The 24,338-nt window shown below is 45.8% G+C and overlaps 1 protein-coding gene across 3 annotated transcripts; it reads right to left on the bottom strand.

Annotated features, from left to right (window-relative positions):
- Positions 1-1,576: 1,576 nt before the first annotated feature.
- ADGRG5 (adhesion G protein-coupled receptor G5) lies at positions 1,577-19,838 on the bottom strand. Of its 3 annotated transcripts, none has more exons than XM_077310444.1 (14): positions 19,604-19,838; positions 19,324-19,477; positions 17,309-17,533; positions 16,524-16,650; positions 14,406-14,553; positions 13,649-13,780; positions 11,588-11,704; positions 9,939-9,984; positions 8,597-8,703; positions 7,896-8,017; positions 6,595-6,863; positions 5,393-5,492; positions 3,603-3,877; positions 1,577-2,553 (listed from the first exon to the last, which is right to left on the bottom strand). In XM_077310444.1, exons 3-14 carry the CDS (start codon positions 17,367-17,369, stop codon positions 2,468-2,470), a joined length of 1,590 nt encoding a protein of 529 aa, XP_077166559.1. In that variant the 5' UTR covers positions 17,370-17,533; positions 19,324-19,477; positions 19,604-19,838; the 3' UTR covers positions 1,577-2,467. The 3 variants fall into 3 exon arrangements, with proteins under 3 accessions (XP_077166559.1, XP_077166560.1, XP_077166561.1); XM_077310445.1 differs by having other exon boundaries at positions 7,896-8,014; XM_077310446.1 differs by having other exon boundaries at positions 8,597-8,700.
- Positions 19,839-24,338: the final 4,500 nt, after the last annotated feature.

The raw sequence follows: 24,338 nt of genomic DNA, 5'->3' as shown, positions 1-24,338 counted from the left end.
GCTGCCAGCTCTGGGTTGGGAGATCCCTGGAGACTTTGGGGGTGGAGCCAGGAGTGGGTGGGATTTGGGGCGGGAAGGGACCTCATTGGAGCATAATGCTGCGGAGTCCGCCCTCCAAAGCAGCCATTGCCTTCAGGGGAAACAATCTCTGCCTCCTGGAGATGAGCTGTAAAACTGGGGGATCTCCAGGTCCCACCTGAGGCTGGCATCCCTAATGGGGACGTTAAGGCAGCTTTAGAGTTGACTGAGCCAAGTGGCTCCAGGGGGGCTGACAGCACAGGGTTGGGACCTGGGTGGGGGCAGTCATGATAAAAAGCACAGGCTCTTGGCTGCCAGGGACCCTGGAAGGGCAGCAGACCACCGTGAACTTCCCCAGAGCCATGGAGGGCCAGTCCGCCCCTGGAAGCAGGGCTGAGAGACAGAGAGGGGGGGAGTGGAAACAAGCCTCCACCCACGCTTTCTAGATGTAAAAAAGGAACCGTCCTAGTGGAAGTCCCATCTTGGGCTTTCCTGTTTCTGCTTCATGGGGTGTAAGCAAGAACCATTGCCCCCCCCCCCCGCCACCCTGCCCTCTGCCAAGGGTGTCCAAAGGGGAAATTACAGATTTTTTTTTCCTTGCATGCACACTTGGTGTTTCCCCAGCGCTATTTCACGGCACAGCTGTGGGAAAAACCTGTTGGCCTCACCTCTTGACTCATAACAGATGCCCTGTCCCCAAAGGCCACCCCAAGAACAATATGCTTCCCGCCCAGTCCTGGGTTCACTCAGAAGGACAAAAGGAGCAAATGGGCCACGACCTTCGTCCTTGCTCCTAACGCTGTCCAACAGAACATAGAAAGTGCTAATGAATGTTCTGTAGGGTCGCCATCCTGCAGAGGTCAGGCAGAGGTCTCCTGCTCTTACAATTGATCTCCAGGTGGGCAAGATCAGAGAAAATGGCTGGATGGATTGTACCCTCCTGAGTTTCCACCCTTCCCAGGTTCCACTCTGAAAATCTCCAGATATTCCCTAGCCCAGAGCTAGGGATGCCAGCCTCCAGGTGGGACCTGGGGATCCTCTGGTGGACTCCATAGCGTTATCCTTCACCTAGGTCCCTCCCTGCCCCAAATCCCACCCACTCCCAGCTCTACCCCCAACCCTACCATGGCATGACCATCTCTGGGGAATGGACTCCAGAGGTGGTGAACAGAAGGAGCTATGGATGACCCAGCAGGGAAAACGGGGGGCTCAGGAGAGAACTAGTAGTGCATTTTTCCTCAGTCAGTGCATTGCTGTTTGAGGGATGGGGAAAATACGGTAACTTTGCAACAGAGCAGTTGCTTTAGAGCAGTGGTACTCAACCTGGGGATCGGACAACCCTTTTACAGGGGTCACGGCAGGGCAAGCAGCTTGGCCGGGGGGGAGGGCACCATCCACACAACAGCCTTGCGAGGTAGATCGAGATAGAGCATTCGTCTGACTGGAGCAGCGGAAAAGAGTGAGATCGGCATGGTGGGACAAGAGGCAGAACTGAACTGAGAAACCCCAAGGAAAAACCCAATTTATCTACAATCATGAACAATGGATCTTCATGCCATTGTTCAGTTTCGGTTTAATTTCTGTGAAAGAACCCTTGCATAATTGTATGGTTGGGGGTCACCACAACATGGGGAACTGTATTAAAGGCTCACGGCATTAGGAAGGCTGAGAACCACTGCCTTAAAGGAAGAGAACGGCATTCTACCCAATGCATATGAAAGTCAAGCCCTTTACTTCACTATAAAGTGATGAGATCCGGGAAGTTCTCGGCTTCCGAGTGGCAGAGAGCAGGAAGCAGCATCAGCGGAAAGCAGCGAAGTCACACTCCATCACCTCCCATGCAAAGCAGAGGAAAGTCTTTCTAGAGAGTAGGTGTGAGGAGATTCAGAAACCACCACGAGATTCTCAGGCACTGGGGAGTTTCCCATCCTTCGTTCCGCAATACAAGATCGGTGCATTAAGAAAGCCCCACTACGTTATTCTCTGTGCCCCCGAGGCAAGGCATTCGGTCCAAAGGAAGTGATGTAACTAATCACAAAGATAGGCTTTGAACTAGACTCTCTTTGTCTGTTGGATTCCGGATGTACAGAAAAGACTCCGTGTGGAACACAGAATGGACACCTGCCCAGCCAGACTGGAGAAAAGCAGGTAAACGTCCCCCTGTTTTGCAAGTGCTCAGGATGTGGGTCACTACGAGACATCAGGTCAGGAGTCACATTTGTTCTCTTCTTTCCCCTGCTGCAAGGGTTCCTCATTGAATAGCAAAACCCCCTGAATTCCAGTATAGATCAAGATGTGCCAGAAGACCCCTCTGGGCCTTGAGGTGTGTGGGCAGCTCAGAGTCTCACAATATCTGGCTGGTTTCTTTGAACAGGAGTCCGATCTCAAACGCTCCTTTCTTCCTTTTCATTCTTGGCCTGAGGTCGCCACCTTCCCCATGATGCTGCGGTTATTGAGACGGATGAGAAGTCCCTTTTGACACACTTGCTTGTGAGTGGCATCTCAAGGTGCAGTACCAGAGGCAGATGAAGAGCCCTGTGAGAAAAGAAAACCACCAATGAGTTGATTCAAGTGGGTAGCCGTGTTGGTGTTGAAGAAGCACAATAAAATCAGAGTCTGGTAGCACCTTCAAGACCAACGAAGATTTATTGAGGGCGTGAGCTTAAAAGTCTTAAAGGTACTACTGGATTCTGATTTTTATTGCACCAGTGAGTTTAGTCCACCTCCTGGTGGAATGAGCTCCCAGAAGAGCTGAGGGCTCTGTTGGTGCTGTCACAGTTTATTTATTATTTATTTATTCAATTTATATCCTGCCAACCATGGCAAGTCGTCTCATGGCTGGTCACATTGTTAAAACCCCACGTAAAACAAGAAAAGAGCCTCTTGTGGCACAGAGTGATAAGGCAGCAGACATGCAGTCTGAAAGCTCTGCCCATAAGGCTGGGAGTTCGATCCCAGCAGCCGGCTCAAGGTTGACTCAGCCTTCCATCCTTCCGAGGTCGGGAAAATGAGTACCCAGCTTGCTGGGGGGTAAACGGTAATGACTGGGGAAGGCACTGGCAAACCACCCCATATTGAGTCTGCCATGAAAACGCTGGAGGGCGTCACCCCAAGGGTCAGACATGACCCAGTGCTTGTACAGGGGATACCTTTACCTTTTTTAAAACAAGAAAACACAATATCCCATTAAACCCCCTTTGGTAAAAATCTCACCCCTCTCCGCAGGACCTGCAAAACAGAGTTCTCCCACCAGGCTTCTGTTCAAGTCTAGGGCCAGAAGATCCTTGCTCCCCTCCTCTTTGCCCCATGGTTGGTGTCATGCATTTTTTACTGCAAACTTTTACCAACAGGAGTTCATAGGCTGTGTGGGACGGTGGGAATCTGAGGCTGATTTTAGCTGCTGCCGTTGATGAGATTTAAATTTGTATCAGGGGATTGGTTTTAAATTTTATTGTTATTGTGGGGTTTTAATATGTAACCCGCCGCGAGCCAGCATGCTGAGAGCGGCAGGATACAAATCCAAAAATAAAGTAAAAGCAACATAATGGAAATCTGTTGAGAAGCCTTTCGTCTCTCTGACAGACCTTGAAGCGAGTTGAGGATGGTGAACAGGAAGAGCTGTGGGGTGGAGAAGACCCCGAACGAGACGAATGCCAGGGTCCAGGTTGTGCCCAGGAGACATGTCAGTCCAAGAACGGTCACCGTGTCCCTACAGGAATGCTCTTCCTGCTGAGGAGAATTGGCTCCAAGCCGCCTCAGCTGACGAACCACAAGGGTCAAGATGCTCATATTGAACAGCACGGTGCCACTGAGGTAAATCAAGTTGAAGTAATGGACTTCGATGGATCTGATCCAACACCTGGGAAAAGAAGAGGCAGGATACCTGAGGCAATTCCGCACAGGAAAAGGCCATACAGTTATGACTGTGGTACCATCACTTTCTGCAGGATGAGTGAATCTCAGTGTGTTTTGTCTGAGCTCAGTTGAGTGAGCAAACTCTTCTTCTCTACAGGATAAAGTCAGCAAGATCCAGGAGTGAAAACAACATGTATTTTTTTTTACAAATATTGCCTCTCTTGGAAGGTGTGAAGCAAATGACGAGGCAACTCCATAGGGCTGTTAACGCAAAAGGTATGGCAAAAGATGGGATATATCACTTCCTTTCTTATACCACTTTCTTTCTTACTCTGTACCAACTTACTTTCACCTCTGCTGAGATCTGCTGCCTCTGACATTGTGGTCTTTCTGGCTGGAAAACTAGCAGAGGGAAGGCAGGTTTTATGCCACAGGACATATACATGACTTGCCCTCTGTTTGCCAGTTCCATGTTCAGAAGGACACAGCTCTAGATGTAACTCGCAGGGGTTCTGCTAGGGATGCCAGTCCCCAGGTGGGACCTAGGGATCCCCCACTTTTACAGCTTATCTCAAGACGACGGACATCAGTTCCCCTGGAGAAAACAGGCTGTTTTGGAGGGTGGACCCCATAGCATTATCCTCCATTGAGGTCCCTCCCTGTACCAAATCCTGCTCACTCCCAGCTCTGCCCCCAAAGTCTCCAGGTATTCCCCAACCCTGAACAGACCACTCTAGGCTCTGTTCTTTCACCACTGGAAGGCATCAGTTAAAGAGCTTCTGGGAGTACCAATTATGCTAAGGACTTATTTTCGTAGCAGGGTGTATTCTTTTTGGGAGTAAGAATGTGTTTGTCAGGAGTTTGGACACTGGGAGTGTCATCTCTTGAAGGGTCCTGAATGTGGTATGGAAACATTTTCAGGTGTTACACGCCCACCTGCCAGGAGCCCCCGAACAGGAGAAAGTGCTGCCATGCTCCTGATACATGCGGTCACCTTTCATTAACTTCACCAATTTATCTGTTTGTTTGCTGAAGCAGAACATGAAACCCTGAGGATTCGGCACAACATGGGACATCGGGGTCATAGCAGGAGCACGGCCTGTAATGTGCATCCTCATTAATGCCTTCCCTCTGCCCAGATTATGAAAAGATCTAGCATGTTGATCTGAAGAAAGTTATGCTACAGTTTTATTCGTGGTTGCTCAGACGTCTGGCTGGGAAGCTGCAAAGAAACCTCATGGAAGCAGCTTTGAACATCTTGGAGGAAGAGAAAAACCAGCGATCTAAATGGGCTTATGGAGAAGCACTTTCTTTGCTGGGGGTCTGTTAAAGTTGCTGGGTGTATGATACAGTCTGCGTATACAGGAGCCAGTTAGAGTTGCCTTCCTCAACTTCTTTAAAAAGAAATTTAAAAGAAAGAGGGCCACATACACTTATGGTACTGTATACATAAAATAATATTCATCAAAGTACATTTAAAACACACATGAAGAGAAAAGTGCTTTTTTTTGTAACTCACATAGACTTGTTGCTGTGCAGAGAGCTGGTTTTGATATTGTGAATGCCGTAAACCTGTTTGTTGATCAGGAAGATGGTAAAGACTGCTAAGCCGGGGAGCCCTGTGGAACCCGGAAGTGCATCATGATGAAGATTTGCACAATAAAGGCAATAACGCGTGTCATTTTAGGCATACCTGTGCAAAGTGTGGAAGAACACCAAGATCTCACAGCATACAAGTGCAGCCTAACCGGATTCTCTATGAGTTTGCAAAGTAAACTTTACCCCTGGGTAAGCATAGGATTTTACTTTAGAAGGTCCACAGGCATAGCACTCTAAAATGTTTCTTAAATGCCCATAAAGAAGCCTTCCAGTGGTGTAGAAATGGCAGCTGTGAGGGGCAGGTGGAAGGAAAATGGCACAATGTGCAGGGGACTTTCGAAAATGAGCATCATTCCACCTAGACCGCATGATGACCTGCTTGATTGGTGTTCACCCCCAAAAAAGATCATAGCAAAGCAGGTTTGGGAAAGAGCATGGGGGAAAGGGTAAATGGAGGTAATTAGAGCATGGCATTACATAGAGGCTCCAAAATATATATATTTAAAAAAATCTTCCAGTTTGCATGCCAAAGAGGAGAACATTTCAGGAGGGTAGCCAGGTTGAAACGTCACATTCCCTTCTAGGAGCATCTTACAAGCCAATACAATTTTTGAAAGTCGAAGGGAGAGCCCTGAACCCCAGTAAGAAGGTGGGAGGAGGATGTCAAAAAGGAGTTGGGATGCAAAGGTACAGCGCAAAATGTAATCTGCTTATTTAGAACTAGGGAGAAATGCTTAGGGGCAGAAAATGAGCACCTGTAAGGAGATGGAAACCTTATGTCCATGTTCACCTGGGGGGCAGGGCTCATTGTTCTGAATTTGTGAATGAACTCAAGTCTGGCAACCTTGTGTTGTGATCTCCTCTTGCTCCTCTGTAAAAGCAGCCTGAAACTGGGTTCCTGGACCGGATGCCTGGACAGACAGAGTGTACTAGCTCACCTTTTCACAAATTCCACCACTGTTCCAAGGGAACCCAAGTTTCCCCCGTACCCAACAAGCATCTGGGCATGTAATACCGCAGAATGGCTCTCATCCTTAGAGCCAGATTGCCCACATAGAAGAGCTCTGTTCCTTGGTGGGGTGGGGGGGGGTTTCAACAGGGGCCCTCACACCGGATCCTTACCCCAGCCAACGGCACACAGCTTGAGGAGGTAACATCTTATGTACAAATTGTAGACTCGAATCACCAGCATGTAGAGGTGGAAGCCTTCGAGGGCCATCCAGGTCATGCCGCTGAGCAATGAAAAATGGAGGAAAATTGCAGCAGCCTGGCATTGCCACGCGGTCGTGACCGATGGCAGCAGCGTGCTGACCAAGAATGATATATAAAGGGAAAAAAGAGCCTCCAGGAGGTGCATGTGGATCTTTTTAGTGAAGTCCTGTGGTTTTTTCCTGTAACAAATGAGAAAACATTCTGTTGGCTTGACTCAAAAGAATGTGGGGGGGTGAGGGGTGGAAGACAGCACAGTGACATCTTCCCCACTCAAAGACCTCCTGCCATGTTTGCTTCTGTCTAGCATTTATTTGTTAGGTAGAAAAATTCGTTAGGCGGGAGCTCATGATTGTGAATCACAGACTTGCATCCTTCAAGGACCTAATCTGCCTTTTTAAAAATCAAGCGTCTATGTCTCATGATACACTTAAAACAGACAGCAGGGCTCATACAGAGCTGGAACTGACTGACAGCTCTGATGGGTTGAAAACGCGGGTATTGATTGAGGACTGGAAAGGGAGACAGGAGCCATCACAAATCTTTCGTAAACTTGAATTATAATTGAACACTCATGAAGCTGCCTCATGCTGAATCAGACAACTGGTCCATCAAGAAGAAGAAAAGCTAAGGTTTCGATACCCCTACTTCCTCTCCCCACGGCAGGCACCTTATGAGGCAGGTGGGGCGGAGAGAGCTCTGAGAACTGTGACTAGCCCCAGGTCGCCTAGCTGGCTCCATGTGGGGGAGGGGCAGGGGATCAGACCCAGTCCTCCAGATTAGAGGCTGCCACTCTTAACCACTGCATCAATGTCCTTGTAGTCTACTTAGGCTGGAAGTGACTCTCCAGGAATTTACACAGAGGGTCTTTCACATGTCATACTGTCTGTTCCTCCCACCCCTGAAATTTGAAGATTATACATTCTGGGATGGCTTTTGGGCCACATATTTTATAGGGCTAGGGATAGTTCTAACCTGCAGATCCTGTTTCATAAGAGGTCATTCTGCAGGGGTGGCAAAATTGTGGCTCTCCAGATGTCCATGGACTACAGTTCCCATGTGCCCCTGCCAGCACCATGCCACCCTTGTCATAGTGGGTCAAGAGAAATCAAAGCCTCTCTCAGACCATTTCTACCTCTCCTAAAAACAGCCCTGCCTCTAGAAAACAGGAAGCAACTTGGCTTGAATGCTGCCTGAAGCAAAGGTGCAGTTACCTGGAGCAATGGTACAGGCAGGCAGTGAGCAGACAGGCAGCCGCCGACACGCTGCAGCCGATGGAAGTTATGTAGTTTAAAGCAGCCAACAGACTTTCATCCAAGGCAGGTGGGGAGATCTGCTGCATGAAATGGGAAGGAAGGGCGTGCACAGACAGAGGAAGGAAGGATGTTAGTCTTGTCATGGTGATGTGCTTTCTGTATAGGAGATCTCTCGTCTCTGTCAAAGCAGGCCTGAAATCCATCTCCATGTACCTTTTCTCACCTTATTTTAAAGAGCGTGACCAAACCTAACTCATCTCAGGGTATATCACATTCAAAGCCTTTAATGGCATATAAAAGGTAGCGCCTGTGCAGAAACGAGTCACAATAATTATACAGACTGAAGTAAAACAGATAATGGATACTAGATAAAGATCAGTAATAACCAATTTTGCATTCCTCCATTATATGTTCAGAAAGTAATAATTTACATCCGCACTAAATGACAATGGTCTAGAATTACTTCTTGTATATCTGATTTTCCTTTTGTGTCACAGTCGCCAAACATTGGGCTACTGGTTCTGTTAAATCCAGGGACTTTTCTGCATGTGGGGAATGGTTCCTGTATGAAGAAGCATCCCATCATGTGGACCTGTCCACAAGCTGCCTGCAGGGATGTAGCTCGGACAAGCCCAAAAGAGAATAGCCAACTTGCTTACCAACAGGACAGCAAAATAGGTGAGGTGGTCACATTGGCACACAACGGTGCCGTTCAGGATGGTCGTGCTGCAACCAGCAGGGCTCCATGCTCCCAGGCTGCCCTCTTCTGCCCAACAGAAGAAGCACAATAGTGATCAGAAACAGCAAAACCCTCTTCTCTGAAAACAAAGTAACACACAAATTCTTTTAATGGTGTCTCAATTATATAATTTTAGAGGGAGGCTACCACTATCTATAGAATCTGCTTTGTACAGATGTGTGAAGAAATTTCTCAGCCTGTGTTTCTTTATCTGTATATATAATCTGATGACCTTTTCTAATTACAGGCATCCTTTTTTCTTTCTCTTTTCTTAAACAATAGGCCAAACTAGAGGCAAAGCTCATGGCACCCAGGGAAACAACAGGTGCTAGGATACACACCTGCACTGTGGCCCTGCCTTCAAACCTCAAGGAGCATTCCTGACTCTGGGGTCACCAACCTCCAGGTGCAGCCTGGAAATCTCCTGGAATTGGAGGTCATCTGCAGACTATAGATACCAGCTCCCCAGGGGGGAAATGGCTGTTTTGGAGGGGGGACTCTGCAATGACAATTGGCTTGCTTGGGAGGGGGGAGCTCTGGGGCACTGCCCCAGAGAGGTTGCAGGATGCCAATTTCCTATTGGAGGAATGTCTCCAGGGAGGATCAATCAGGTAAGAAGTGAGTTGTCTGCATGCAATTTGAACTCACTGGCTCTCATTGGCAGAGCACTCTCTATTGGTGGCACACTCCCAGGGAGGGCAAATCCGGTAGGGAGTGAATTGTCAACTTGAGCTTTATTACATTTAGTGATGATATGTACCAGGTTAGCCTGTATTTTCAAAATGTCTTTGTTTTATAAACTTAATTTTACCATATCTTCCACTTCTGTTCAGTATAAATGGTTTCTTAATTTTCTCATCTCCTTCCGTCTCTTTTTGCTTCCTGTTAATTTGTGTTCTTGGACTTGCACTGTCCTAATGGCATTTTAATCATTTTATTTATTTGAATTATTTCTTCCCACTCCCTGTTCCATTTGTATTTTATTGTGTTAGACTATAAGTCATCAGCAGGAATTTGTCTTTTTGTTTTCTGCTGTACATTACCCAGCACAGTACAAGGAAACTTAGGACATGCATCCTGAACATACAGTTTTCAGGGCTGGGGGGAAATTTCTCCACTTGCTTATAACTTTGAACCTCCCACTTCTCCCACTAGGGGGAACAAGACAGCAGACAAGTTCCAAAAGCCCAAAATCGGATCACACAAAAGGGTTACATATAAAAAGAGACAGATGGATACAGATGAGGGAAAGTTGATATTACCTTCTCCTTCCATCCAAAAGACGCAGGTCATGTTGGAATGATTGGCCTACAAGGAGAAAATATGCCAGGACTTGTTTTTCTTCTGTGTTCGAATTCTGTACAATTCCATATGCATGCTAGGCAGAACGTATTCTGCTGTTGGGCAGTGAATAATAATAATAATAATAATAATAATAATAATAATAATAATAATAATAATAATAATAATAATAATAATAATAATAATAATAATAGAATGTATTCTTATAACAGATCATACTCTCATATGTATTAACAATCACCTGGCTAAGAAAAATGGTAAAAACTTCTAGATTAGGAATAATATGTGATGGGAACTGAATATGTATGTTAAAAGAGATGGCAAACCATATCAGCTGGTCGCTTTTTCTTCTCAATTTCTCTGTAAATGCTTTATATAATAATAAATAATAAAATAATAAAATAAAATAAAATAAAATAAAATAAAATAAAATAAAATAAAATAAAATAAAATAAAATAAAATAAAATAAAATAAAATAAAATAATAATAATAATAATAATAACAACAACAATAATAATGATTGCTGATGGGCAGTGAATAATGGCCTCCCTCCACCCCTTGTTACCCTGAATTCTCCCACATTTTCCTGCTCAAAGGCAGGATTGCTTAATTGTGCCTCTGCTGTGAGCTACAATTTTTATGTATTTTTTGATGGATTCATTTATTTCTACCCCACTATTCTCCCCACTGGGGATCCAACATGATTCTCTCTTTCTCCCTTCTATCCTTACAGCGGCCCAGGAGGGAGGTTAGACTGAGAGAGTGAGATTAGTCCAGGATCCCCTGGAAGGCTTCCACATGGCTAAGATTCTCCATGTGGCTCTCGTGGTTGGGAATACAGTGGCAACAGAGCACCCAAAGGGTACTTTCCCCCACCCTTCCAAAGCCAGCATTTCTTCTTTCCCCCACAAATGGAAGAAGAGTTGGTTTTGATACCCTGCTTTTCACTACCTGAAGGAGTCTCAAGACAGCTTAGTCACCTTCCCTTCCTCTCCCCACAAAAGACACCCTGTGAGGTAGGTGGGACTGAGAGAGCTCTGCAAGAACTGCTCTGTGAGAGCAGCTCTAACAGAACTGTGACTAGCCCAAGGTCACCCAGCTGGCTGCATGTGGAGGAGGAACGGGGAATCAAACCCAGCTCATCAGATTAGAGGCTAAGGAACAGTGCTTGCACTTGAAAAAATCTTTGTTGGTCTTAAAGGTGCTACTGGACTCTGATTTTATTGTGCTACTTCAGACCAACACGGCTACTCATTTGAATCAACTCATTGGTGGTTGTCTTTTCTCACAGGGCTCTTCATCTTTTCCCCTGTGAGGAGGATTTTTCCACACTGCAAAACTATTGTCCTAACTCCCCACCCCACTCCAAATAAATTCAATTTTCTTTGAATATGTTTTGCAAAGCCTACAACATTTCAAAACTTTCTTTTTTAAAAAAAACGTCTGCGGATTGGAGCACTTATGGGAGTAATATATTACAAACAAAATGTGATCAGGGCAAGAATCAATGAAGCACCTGGGCAGAAGCGGCCCTAATGAAGGGGCAAAATAATTGCTCAGTTACCAGGCCTGTTTTGCCAGCTCCCTCCTCTGCCTTTCGCTACTTACCAGACTGAGGTTGTGCCAAAACCGGATCTCCACTGGCTGGCTGAGATTGTTGACACTGATGCCCCCAAGCGTAGCCCCTAAAATGTCATTGTTCAGCAGAGCGCTGTTCTTTCCATCCTACGAGGCAAAGAGCAGGAGAAAATTGACTGTAATTCCCCCACCCCCCAAAAAAACATATCTCTGTCATTCTACAGAGGCTGAAGATTTTAGTTGTGTGTTGGCATCCCTGCCTATTATAAAGCATTTCTACAGCCAGTGTCCTGGGTAGAGACTGGGAAGGGGGTGAGGGTCAGTTGGTAGCACATCTTCTTGGGATGCAGAAGGACCCAGGTTCAATCTCCAGCATCTCCAGGTTAAAAAGGAACAAGTAATAGGTGTTATAAAAGATTTCTTTCTCCCTGGGACCCTGGAGAGCTGCTGCAAGTCTGAGCTGGCAATACCAAGTGTCTGATTCTATATAAGGCAGTTTCATGTGTACCTTTTCAAAACAGGAGTCATAATTGTCCCATTTGTTTCTACTAGACAGTAGCTAAAAAGCTGGGATGACCAAAACGATTAGATTTGCCAAAGAAGTAGCAGAAATCTTCACGAACACATGGGAAAAGTAAGACACTGTTTGGAATAATGTCTTAGGTCATTATGTAAAAGCAAAAATAATGAACTGGGAGGGGTGGGTCCCAGTGAAGAAACAAATATAGAAAAATATAGATGTACCGTGGAACCAATATGGCAATAAAATATCCAAAATGGACTTATATAGAGTCTTCTCTCTTCAGTAATTCTTTATTCTTATAATTTCACACAAGCCCCAACCCGTTTCGCCTTACAGCTTTTTCAAGGGACGATGGTTTTTATATTTAAGGAACAGCTTCAACTTTATAAAGGAATCTCTTGACAGAGTATAAGGTCATGCTCACGATAGCTAAACTTAGCTTGTGGTGCTCCAGACGCTTTATATAAGTCCATCTTGGATATTTTATTGCCATATTGCTTCCCCAGTACACCTATATTGTTCTATATTTGGTCATTTTGTGGCGTTTATTTCTCTCTCCCCCCCCCCCACACTGTATAATGCAGTTTTACTGAAACGTTCATTCATTGCATGCGGTACTGCATCGTTTAGATAACTACATACACTCCCTCGAGTTACAAGGAGAAAGGCAGTCAATAAATAAAACTAACAAGGAAGCAAATAAATAAGTAACAATTTTAATTAAAAAATAAAATTGCAATGCATACATCAAGGACAACAAACTGATTGCCTCTAAAACCTCAAGAAAATACAATGCCACTTACGTAACAGGTGCTGATTTCCTATGACAGAGGGTCGGATCCAAACTAAATTGCTCACTAAGCAGGAAAAGGGTTTCTTATCCCAGTTCTCCTTTCCCGCTACAGTCCCTCAATATATCCCTCATGACATTCCTTAGGGTCCCCACTAAGGTTGCCAACCTCCAGGTGGACTAGTGTCTTTTTCAGAACGGAGTCTGAAAACACGAGCCATTTTCAAATCCAGATTTTCATCGGTGGCTCACAAATTTTTTTTTAACATATGTTCTTATTTTCTAGAAGATTCTCTAATGGTATTTTCTTAGCATGGCTGGTCAATTTCCAGACATCAAAACAGCCTTTGGTTCTCACAGTGAATCAAGGGGAGGAAAATGTTGTCAATTTCTGTTCATTCTCTCAGAATTACAGCTGATGAGTTCAGTTCCCTTGGAGAAAACAGCTGCTTAGGAGGGTAAACTCTACAACATTACAGCCCACTGAGGTCCCTCCTTTCTCCAAATCCTCCCCCCCAGGCTAAACTCCCAAATTGCCAGGAATTTCCCAATCTGGATCAAGCACCCTTAGCTAGCTTTCCCCCAGGAGCAGAATTTTTGGGGACATCAGCAGGACGAAGGGGGCAGGAAAGTTCTCTTCCACTGACAGTACAGCCAGCAGAAAATTACACCTGGATGCAACTCCTGTACTGGGGAGCAGGCCATCCTGCCAGCATAACCCTCCCCCATGTGCCTTCTGCAGCCACCACCCCATCAACCGACCCAAGGTATGCCTCACCTGAAAGAGGCAGGAAGAAGCTTTCAGGTAAATGCAGGCCAGTCTTGTCTCCTTTGCAGGCCCGGCCTGGAACTTCTCTGTCAGTGCTGGCGGGAAACTCATGGCATGTCGCGGCCTTCTAGATGCATAGACCTGTTGATGTTCCATCCTGATCAGTCATTTGCAGGGATTTGTTTTAACACATAACACGTATAAATAAAGCACAAAGGTAAATGAAAGAGGTCCACCTGCATTCGGCACAGCACAGAGCCAAAGCTGGTTCACACATTAAAGATAACACGGGTCTTTCTCCCGCCCAGAATAACAGTCAGCCCTGAGTGGGTGGATCTCCTTGATTCTCACACATAGGGTGCCCGGTTTGGGCGGGAGCTATAGCCTGTATGCAGAAAGGGCTCTAGCTTTCTTGTGATGATTTTCCAACCTGGAAATTTGGGGAGATGTGGGTTTCCCCGAACGAGCCGCGTAACACCCTTCCAGGTATTTCCCTACCCAGACCCGGCAGCTCTTGAACAAGTCTCAAACTGAAACAGGCACTCTGCACACAGAAACTAGAGAGAACCAGCCATTTGTGTGTGACTCTTATGCTTTCACCTGTGTACCCCATCACGAGTAAGTTGGCCAGCAGGGAGAATGAGGCCCAAAGGAGCCTCATTGGGGAAGTGCTGGAGTCAGCTCCCTCCATTCTCCAGAAGGGCTAAAGCATACCAACATTTATGCTCCGCAGCAGGAATCAGACAGCAGGTAATAAAATACTGACCATTAACATGTCACTGCTGATATTCAACCCTCTGAAATCCTGGGGCTTTATTCTGAATATTAATGCTTGTACGTCTTCGTGAGCCACAATGAGAGTCTCCTGTGAAATATCAGCTTCCAGCAATGTCTTCTCCAGATTTTGTTTGGCTCTGTAAAGGAGAATTTGTGGCAGAGGATTGAGTCTTGTGCTCTCTCTCTCTCTCTCTCACACACACACACACACACACACACACTCACACACTTCCATATGAGCAAACACAGAAAGGAAGGATGCCTCATTCTTAGGGCTGCTAAAAGACAACTGGGGCGTTTGTTTTAAAATGCAGGCCTCAGACTTGGACGGCTTGGAGCAGATACCTAGAGGCTATGCCTACAAACACTCAACAAAACCCCTGCCAGTTTTGATGTAAGAGGCTCTGAAATATATCTATCTGGCTCTGATGTTCAACCTTCCCTACATACGCAAGCTGCTTTGCGTCCCCACTGGAGAGCAAGGTGAGTTGAAATGGAGTAAATAAAAATAAATGACACCACTGCTTTGCCAAAATCCTTTTACTAGTTTCTAGAGCAGTAAGTGTATGTACATAACCACCAAGGAGACCTAACATGGAGTGGTCTATTGAGATAAAATAGAAGAGGGAGAAAAGTCACAAAAAAAACTAATAGCCAGCTCTGTGAATTCTATAGGCCTCCTCTCTTCTCCCTCTTCCTGGGAAGTGCCAGCTCTTTCCAAAAGCCCAGGGAAAAGTATACTCTGGATGCAACGGACTCTGAACTCCCATAAATCTCTATCACCACGATTTTTCAAGAGGCATCTGAGAACAGCTGGGTTGTGACTTCTAATTCCACACGTCAATTATGCGTGCAGTGAAGAAGCACTTCCGTTTGTCATTCCTCAGTGGACTGTAATGCAAAGTCATTATTTATTTAGAAAACGTGTCCGTTGCCTCTCCCGAGACGTTCTTGGAAGATGCCAGATAGCTGATCAAATGTTTCAGGCAGGAGAGAAGATTCTCTCCCCCTGCTTTTCAGGGGAGCCATTTCACAAACTTCTCTCATTTCCTTCCTTAACTAGCTTCTTATCTGAACTCCCCAAGCGCTGGATCAATTCCCATCACCAACCCCTCCCCCCCCCCCCAATGTCATTCCTCAGTCTCTCCTCTCCCTTAGGAGCACCATCTCCTTCAGATCAGTAGACGGGGATAGAAAAAGGGAGGCAAGAAAGCTCCCTTCTGCTGATGGGGAATTCAATCTGGATTTAACCCCAAATGCTTTAACCTTTCCTCACAGGAAAAGGACACCAATGACTTGATCATTTTGAGCAGAAATCCAGTGCTGCAACACCTCAAAGACTAGCAACTTGTTAGAGCATTTGCTCTTGTGAAACAGGCCTTACTTTTTCAGATGCGTGAATATTTACTTTTCCTACGCTGTGCAGACTAATGCAGCTACCCTTCTGGAATTGTGGCTCATTTGGTTACCCTTTTCGGCATCTTTTCCAGCTCTTTGATTTCGATTTTGAGATTGCATGACCGGAACTGTACACCAGATCCTAATTGTGCCTCCATCACTGATTTATGTCACGCTAGGACTAGGACTGAAACATTAATGTGCCCTTCGTAATTGGCCAGGAATGTCTGCATTCCATGGGAAGTAACTAGAATATTTCAAATGAGAAAAGCAGGTTCTCACCCAAATCAAGACTTTCTGAACCCTTGGGCACCTGTGGAATGTTGACACAGGGTGGGTGGTGTAACCACAAAATGGCTGGCACCAGAGGCACCCACAACATGTCAGGGAGTGAGGTTATGTATAACTCTTAGTAACTCTTCTGTTTAACAGGGTACCTTTTAATCTGTACAGGCAATCAAATCTCCAGTGGCCAGTTGGAAGCCTAGCTGGGCAGAAAAACCCTACCTGGCCACTTTCTAGAAACATTCAGTGTACCCCAGAGGTTTTGGCAACCCCAAAGCAGCCATGTGCATCACACTGAAGACCCCTAAATTAGGTAATGCCATGAAGGGAAATGTGAACCTTTCTATGGTTCTGTGGGATGTGGGGAGAAGAGTGAGAGTAACCCTTCAGCAATAAAGCACCATTGCTTGAACTGGCAGCTTACCTCATTGGCTCCTTCCAACCGGAAGCACAGCTTTCAGCCAAGTGGCCCTGGAAGGTCTTCATGGCTTCCTCCACCACGTACTTTCCCAAGTCTTGGCCGTCAGAAGCTTCTTTGCTGGGTTTTAATCCTTAGCACCAGGGTGGGGAAAATAGGGAATCAGAACAAGAATAAGCAGCAGTCTTGAACCTCCATCTATTCCTGCAGCAACGAGATATAGTGGCTATCATGTCAGGCTAGGATCTGGGAGATCCAGGTTCGAATCCCCTCTGTGCCATGGAAGCTTACTGGGTGATTTTGGACCAGTCACAGGCCTGGAATGAAAGCTCATCTCCAGGCAACAGAGCTCAGTTCCCCTGGAGAAAATGGCTGCTTTGGAGGGTGGACTCCATAGCATTGTACTCCACTGAGGTCTCTACCTGAATCAAATCCTGGCTCTACCACCAAAGCATTTCCAAGCCAAGAGCTGGCAACAAGTTCCCCTGGAGAAAATGGCTGCCTTCAGTCCCAAAGTCTCCAAGAATTTTGCAACCTAGATCTGGCAACCCCAGTCCAGCCTAACCTACCCCACAGGCTTGTGTTTGTGAAGATGAAATGGCAGAGAGTAGAAGCTCTACTGCAGGCCTCTAGGGAATCTCCGTGCCTGAATTTCAAATTTTAAAGTCATTGGGGGACACTGAACACCAGTCTCCCAGCAGAGCACCTTGCTTGGCCTTTAGGGCTCCAAGAGCAACGCCTTGCTAGGAAAACAGGAATCCAACCCGATAGCCCGAAGAAGATGTATCTACCTGTTAGCAGGACCGGGAAAGTTGTGCAGGCAAAGAGACAGATCCATAAACCCGAGTCCATCTCCGCATTACGTGAAATGGAACACCGCTCCGCATAAGGTCACCGCGAGGCAATGGCCGGAAGGAGGCAGACTGGAGTAGACGCTTGTAAAACCACGTTTATATAGTGGAAAAGTTCACGAGGCAGCAGAGAAGGGAAAACTCCCTTTTGCAGCAACTTCTGGGCTGCAACCGAAGCATCAGAAAAAAAAGTTTGTCCCCCAAATGCCTTGAACTAGGGCACAATCGGATTCTGTAAAGATATTTGATCGAACTTCTGATTGTAAGGGGGGAATTATATGTCTGGGGGATATTTGAGGGGGCTCCTTTGCTGATATCAGTGCCCCAAAGCAAAACCGAGCAGGGATTGAACAGCAGAATCCCTACTCTCTGTGGCCATTGTCCAAATCAGCCCCTTCCCCAATTTGCCTTTTACAGATGGGTGGAGAACCCTGATCCTCGTGACTTCTGATTTTCGCATTAGGAGCCACCCTGATTAGGTCGAGAAACCCCCCCTTGAGCCGGCCGCTGGGATTGAACTCCCAGCCTCATGGGCAGAGCTTTCAGACTGCATGTCTGCTGCCTTACCACTCTGCGCCACAAGAGGCTCTCCCAATACCTATTCAAGCTAATTCATTCATCCTATTTTGCACTGAGTAGAGATTGGGGGGGGGGGGTCTTGCTCAAATGTTCACGTGCAAGTTTCACTTCCACCTGTGCCCTGAAAACTGCACGCTCAGATGGCAAACACTGCTCGGTTACAACTCCTCTCTAATAAGACTGAGGAAATTTGAGGACCAAATTTCTCATTCTATGGAAACTCATTAATTAAACAAACAATTGAAACCTCTACAGCAGGGGTGGTCAGACTGTGGCCCTCCAGATGTCCATGGACTACAATTCCCATGAGCCCCTGCCAGCACTTGTAGGGGCTCATGGGAATTGTAGTCCATGGACATCTGGAGGGCCACAGTTTGACCACCCCTGCTTTACAGGAAATCTCTACAAAATCCCACCCACTCAGTTACCAGGAGTACACTCGTTTTAGATCCCCCTTGTCCATAAGAGTAACTAAACACAGACAGAAATATGACCGAGAGGGGTATTTATGAAGGGGCAGATCATCTCTCTTGCTGATTAAGAGCTGAAGTCCTCATACTCTTCTCATACTGCAAACTAGCAGAGGGAGAGAAGGATGGTAGCCAACCCATTCACATGGAAAGCAAAATTCCCAACTAAAAGGGGTGTGTGGGTAAGGGTAGGCATTCTGCTCCACTTGACTGACCTCTCTGCATTGGGCACTAGAATAATCATAAGAATGTTTTCTACCAAGCCTGGTTGACAAAAATCAGAATTTTTATTTGAATTGCATGCAGGAGCTTGCCTGAAAGTTGGCAGAGAGGACCTCTTGAACGAGATCAGTCCTGAGCATTTCATATATCATCCGAGTATCTTAGAAGGTGAGTCATACCCAGGGCCGGTTTATCCATGTAACACAGAACGTATGCTACAGGTCCCATGCTTTCGGGGGATACGCTGTGCCTTCTCCCCCATGGATCAAGACCATAGCCTCTCTCCTCATGCCTTTTCTCTCTTTAAGGACACTCAAAGTGACACCCCCTTTCCACTGTGGAGGGCCCTTCCAGCCCTAGTCGGGCTGCTCCCACAGCAATTGTGCTCGGCTAGGATCCCGCAAATCCTTAAACCGGCTCTGGTGCTACAGGCCCCACAAACCTGGCCATACCTCAGTTCAAGAATCTGAACAAACATTTTAACTGCCAAAACAAACTAAATCAGAATCAGAATTTCTGTGCACATCTCTAACTAAAGGTGTGTATGACCTTCTCAGGGAACTGGGGACAGAATACGCTAGAAGCCTCCGCTTTAAATCTAAAATATTTAAATATAAAAAAATATAAAATCAGTTTTTAAAGTGTAAAAATATAAGCGTCCCACTGCCGGTTGAGTCCACTTACATAAGCAATAGATCCTCAGAGAGATCCTGGTTCCATTGTGCTCAGTGGGTTACATTCTCTCTTTTGCATGCGGTGAGGTCCTGACTTCTCACCCTCTTTATCTGGTAAATTGCCGCTAAGCTGTACACAGGAACTGTTTATCCAGATGGCAGATCTGCAGCAGGAAACACAAGACTTTTTAGTCAAAAAGTTGTCATACAACGAAGCAAAATACTGATAGCTGTTACTCCACCCAACTGCCATTCCGTAGCATGGCCTCAACTTTTGAAGCTGTTCGCACCTTGACAAGATGTTCGGCTTCCTCATCTTCTTGTTCAGCCACCAAGCGTGACACAAACTGAAAGCAAATGTGCTGCAGGCAGCAAATAGTGCAATTTCGGGGCAGCGAGTTGGGGAGAATTACTGCTCCCTGGGCCAACGTTCTGGGCCAATGTTCATCAGCAACTGCCTCCTATGGTGGGGTGGGGGGTCTAGAAAAGCTGGCATCTGGCTAGGGCTACAATCTGGGAGAAAGACCCCCACTTGCTTGGATGTTATGCCATTCTATCTTTTGTCAATGGGAGGAGAACCTGGGAGCCCCGTGGAGGGAGCACATTGCTGGCCTCCAATGCTGGTACATCACAAGTTGCAATTTAGCAGGACTCCCACTCCCACACATTTACTTATTACAATAGCATTTTTCAAAGATTGCTGAATTCTGAACCCCCTTTGAAACATGTGGTGAGCTCCCCCTCACTGGCAGTCTTCAAGCAAAGGTTGGATACACACTTTTCTTGGATGCTTTAGGATGCTTTGGGCTGATCCTGCGTTGAGCAGGGGGTTGGACTAGATGGCCTGTATGGCCCCTTCCAACTCTGTGATTCTATGATTCTATATATGGCCTTCTTCCACCCACCCTCCCTTCCACAAACCAGACATCAGTTATGTGTTCTGTCTGTGAACACACAAAGGTCTTGGCGTGAGGCTGTGTACACATGGAAACAGCCTGCAGCTGCATGGGAGAATGTATAGACGGGAGTGCTTAAGGAGTTCCAAGTGCATTCCCTTGTAATCCTCACAACGGCCCTGCAAGGGAGATCAGGATGATTCGCCCCATATTACACAACAAGGGCAGAAGTGGAGAAAGTCTTGGTTATGGCCAGCTTTTCCATTCATGACAGCTTTTTAAAAAATTATATACAGCTCTTTCTCTCCCAAGCCGAATTAGGGGCAAGGAACAGCAAAGTATCTGCGCTGGCAGCCTGCAGGTATTATAGGTCTATGCGTAAAGCTGAGAAACGGAGCTGGTTGCTTCCAAGACTGGGGGCGATCCTCATTTTTATTTGGGTGCTCAAAGTGGTCTGATCCTGTATTTATTCAGATACTTAACACTCCACTGTTCTCCCCAACAGAGGACTCTAGCTTTGGAAGAACTGAAGACAAATCGAGATAGCTGATGCTAATATTCTGGGTTTGATATTAGATTTTAAATTTGATCTATTTTAGATTTTTTAAATTAAGTTTAGTGAATTGTTTCCTCTGTTGATGGAATATGATGTGCAGCATGCTGATCTGGTTCACTGGATAGGGTGGTATATCATATATAAAAAATAAAGTGTCTCTATTTTTTCCTCATAACAACAACCCTGTAAGGTAGGTTAGGCTGAGAGAGAAAGACAGATGGGTTGTCCTAAGATCACTCAGCAAGCTTCTAGGGCAGAGTCAGGATTCTAATCTGGATCTCCCTGATTCTATTCCAGCATTCTAACCACTACAGCTTTTTGCATTTGGAGTTGATAAAGGAGCAGCCTTAAGGGTGCAGTCGATATTTAATAAGTAATTCCTGGTGCTTGATAACTCACATTGAAGCAGATGCGACATCTGCTAGTTAAGACATGGAGACAAGAATCAAGCCTGTGACAGATCCAATGGGAAAGCGAGCTGTACTTTATCAGCTTTACTTTCTGCCTCATTCAGATCTTCTGTGCCGTCTTTCTTCCCGCCTGGTGATACGGTTGTACTTTTACTGCCTGGGACCTGCACCCTTATCCCACTATCTCGAGTTCAAAAAGTGTCGAGGTGCTGCAAAAAGTGGTTTGATCAGAGATGATAGCCGTGTGTGAGTGGGGAGATAAGCAGGCACAACATGCAGAAAATGACAACTCTGGCATGCTATCTTCCGCTCTTCTAAAAGACACCGCCTGCCTGCAAGCTGAGAAGCCCAAGACATGTCATGCAGCCCTGGGATGTGGGATGAAATAGGGTCTGAATCCTGAATTGTATGAGGACTTATTGCATGTGCAATAAAGACGGCTTGGAATCCAGGACAAAGGAACATCTGTTGGCAGCTGGAGAAAGCTCCCAGAAGTTTCTCCACCGTGGTTCTTTCCACTTCTTCCTTTTGGATCTGTGGCATCAGAGAGCCTTTCTGTCATTGACTGTAAGAAAGGCCCATCTAGCCAAAGTTTAAAGGCTCCTGATGACCCTTGTGACATCCATCAGCCAAGCAAGCCCAACCATTCTGTGCGCCCCCCAGGAATGGCTACCCTCACCAAATGCTGCCATCCATGCAGGTGCAGAATCACTCAGAAGACTTGCTCATTTGGAAAAGTGGGCCTATCCTTCTTGGCTCAAGAGAAAACAGGTGTTGCAAACAAGGCAAGTTCAGGTTGGGGTGTGGGGAATGTGAAGAGCAATGCATTGTGGTTTCTAAAGTTCTGTTTTTGGAGAGATGTTGCAGGTAGCTATGGCAACACAAACCAAAATTCAGCAACAAAATGCACAGGAGACCTTCAATTAGGTCCTACCTAAAGTGTGCAAACTTTTGTGTTCTCCAGAACTCTTCATCAGCCTGCATTTGTGTTAGGGGAGGATGTTTCAAGCCCTCATCTGATTTTTGTCAGCATCCTGCAGAAATGCATAGATAAAATAGTGCTGAGTTGAGGATTTAATCTATGCAGAGCTGGCATTCTACACAGGAGGCCTTAAGTTCATGACTTTTCCCCTCCTCTGCCCCACCTTTATTTTTTAACATCCAGACTGATAAAGATGCCGGTTTACTGAAAGCAATTTTCTTGTGTGTGCACATTTTTGTGGTCTTGGCATGATTAAGATGTCCTGTTTTTGTTCATCCATCTACCAGCAAACTGATCCAAACCTCAAAAAATTCAGGATTTGATCATCTGCAACTAGGAGATGTGTTTCCAAAGTTTGGTGCTCCGTTTGAAGACTTGATGAAATCAATGAATCACTATCATACAATGTAATGGTGGTGAATTGCTGGAATAGTTTAAAAATGGTAAACAGATGGCTGGTGGGGATATCGACAGCTGTTAGCACAAAAGCTAAATGGAACCTCCACATTCAGAGGCAGGATATCTCTCTGTGCCAGAGAACAAATAGAGAATGATCACTGAATCCTAATCCGCTGGTGTTATGAGTGCTTAAGGACATCTGATAGGCTGTTGAAAAGAAAATTCTAAACTAAGTGGAGTTGGGTCAGATTCTTTTTTTACTCTAACTGCACTCCTTATTAAGACCCTCCTAGCCTGGGTGAGAATTGGTTAAGGGACAGGGTAATCGTAAACAGCATTACCCACCTTCTAAATCCATTGATGTCAATGGGTTTAGAGGTGTGCAGGAGAGGGGACTTCCCTGTTTGCTGGGAAGTTGGATAAGATTTTGAGGTGATCATTTTGTCTTGTATAAGGTTACTGGAACTCTTGGCTCTTGAGCCAGGAGGGAAAATATATATTTAAACCGATTGCTCAAAGACTTGAGGATTTAGAATTCCAGTTTCTAAGGTCAGCTCCCTGTAGCCCTTGTTCCCCCAGTTGGTGGTCATTCCTGTTTCCTATCCAACTTTGCCTGCTTATCTTTAGACTCCCTTCAGGCAAGAAAAGAATTACTACATACCTTGGCCACATATGTGACTTGTGGCAGGTTTTGTCATATTCCAAAATCACAGAGATTTTGTCTGCAGGGCTGTGGTGCCCCAACACCCTCCCTCACATCATCCTGGTCTGTCCAGCCCTTTGTAGCCAATGAGCTCCAATTCAGGACTACAATTAAGGCTGAATTGCAGGAATCTTTAAAATTCTGCTCAATGAGAAGGATCATGCTCTGCCATCTAAAGTTGCCAAAGCACTTTGCTCAGTGTGAAAATTTAATTTTTTGTGTTTGCAAAAATGCCAGATTGTGTTTCGGGTTTCACTGCATACCACCCATGTTCATCTGTAGCTATCTAGATGTCCTGGAATCCTTATGCCATTAAATGTAATCTATATCCGAGGAAGACTGCTTGCACTTGAAAGCTCACGCCTTGAATAAACCTTTGTTGGTCTTAAAGGTGCTACTGGACTCTGATTTCATTGTGCTATATCTATAAGATTATCGGAAACAACGCATGTGCAAAGTTCACTCATAAAGGGGGGGATTTAATTGTAACCTGACTTCCATTTAATTGGCTTTCCATTGGTGGAAAGTTGAATCTGGATCTGGTGCATTGTTTGTGCTTTATCTTTCAAGCGGAAGCCTGTCGTTTGCGTTGCCCCATTTGTTGGAACTGAATTCCTTCTGCACAGACGTGAAAGGACCCAGAACACTTCAGTGGATTAGAATGACCACACTGGGCTCACCATCAAGTTCCAGCAAACGAGAACCAGTCCTTCAAGAGACTAATCTATTTGCAAACTTCTGTTTGGCGTTATAACGGGCATTTAGCAATATAAATCTTTAGGGTTCCGCATGGTGGAGGATTGTGAGTTAAAAGGCACGCTGGCTTAAATTCGTTTTTCTCGCACGTTCAGTCCTTGATTTGGCCCCCACAGAATCCAGGCAGTTATATGAGCTCATAGGCACATGGGAAGATACATGCTTGTTGTGCCCGGGGTCACCTAATACTATCCTGTATTGCTTCTGCATAACTCCACTGGGAGCTGCAGGACTTGGCGCACAATTAAAGCTGAGCCCCACATGATGCACATGGGAAACAGCTGGGTGCTGCTTCCCAAAGTGTTTTGTCAAGCCCCAACACT

This window comes from Paroedura picta, chromosome 14, assembly GCF_049243985.1.
Source record: "Paroedura picta isolate Pp20150507F chromosome 14, Ppicta_v3.0, whole genome shotgun sequence".
Taxonomy (NCBI): Eukaryota; Metazoa; Chordata; class Lepidosauria; order Squamata; family Gekkonidae; genus Paroedura; species Paroedura picta.
This window is presented reverse-complemented; position numbering and strand designations above follow the sequence as displayed.

Bases quoted from the DNA above. Each gene is read 5' to 3' on its own strand.
- ADGRG5 (XM_077310444.1), bottom strand. From the start codon at position 17,369: ATGGACTCGGGTTTATGGATCTGTCTCTTTGCCTGCACAACTTTCCCG. The intron at 9,985-11,587 runs GTAAGTAGCGAA...TTCTCCTTGTAG, and splicing joins TTTGGCACAACCTCAGTCTG to GCCAATCATTCCAACATGAC. The intron at 2,554-3,602 runs GTCTGTCAGAGA...CTTTTCTCACAG, and splicing joins CATCCTCAACTCGCTTCAAG to GGCTCTTCATCTGCCTCTGG.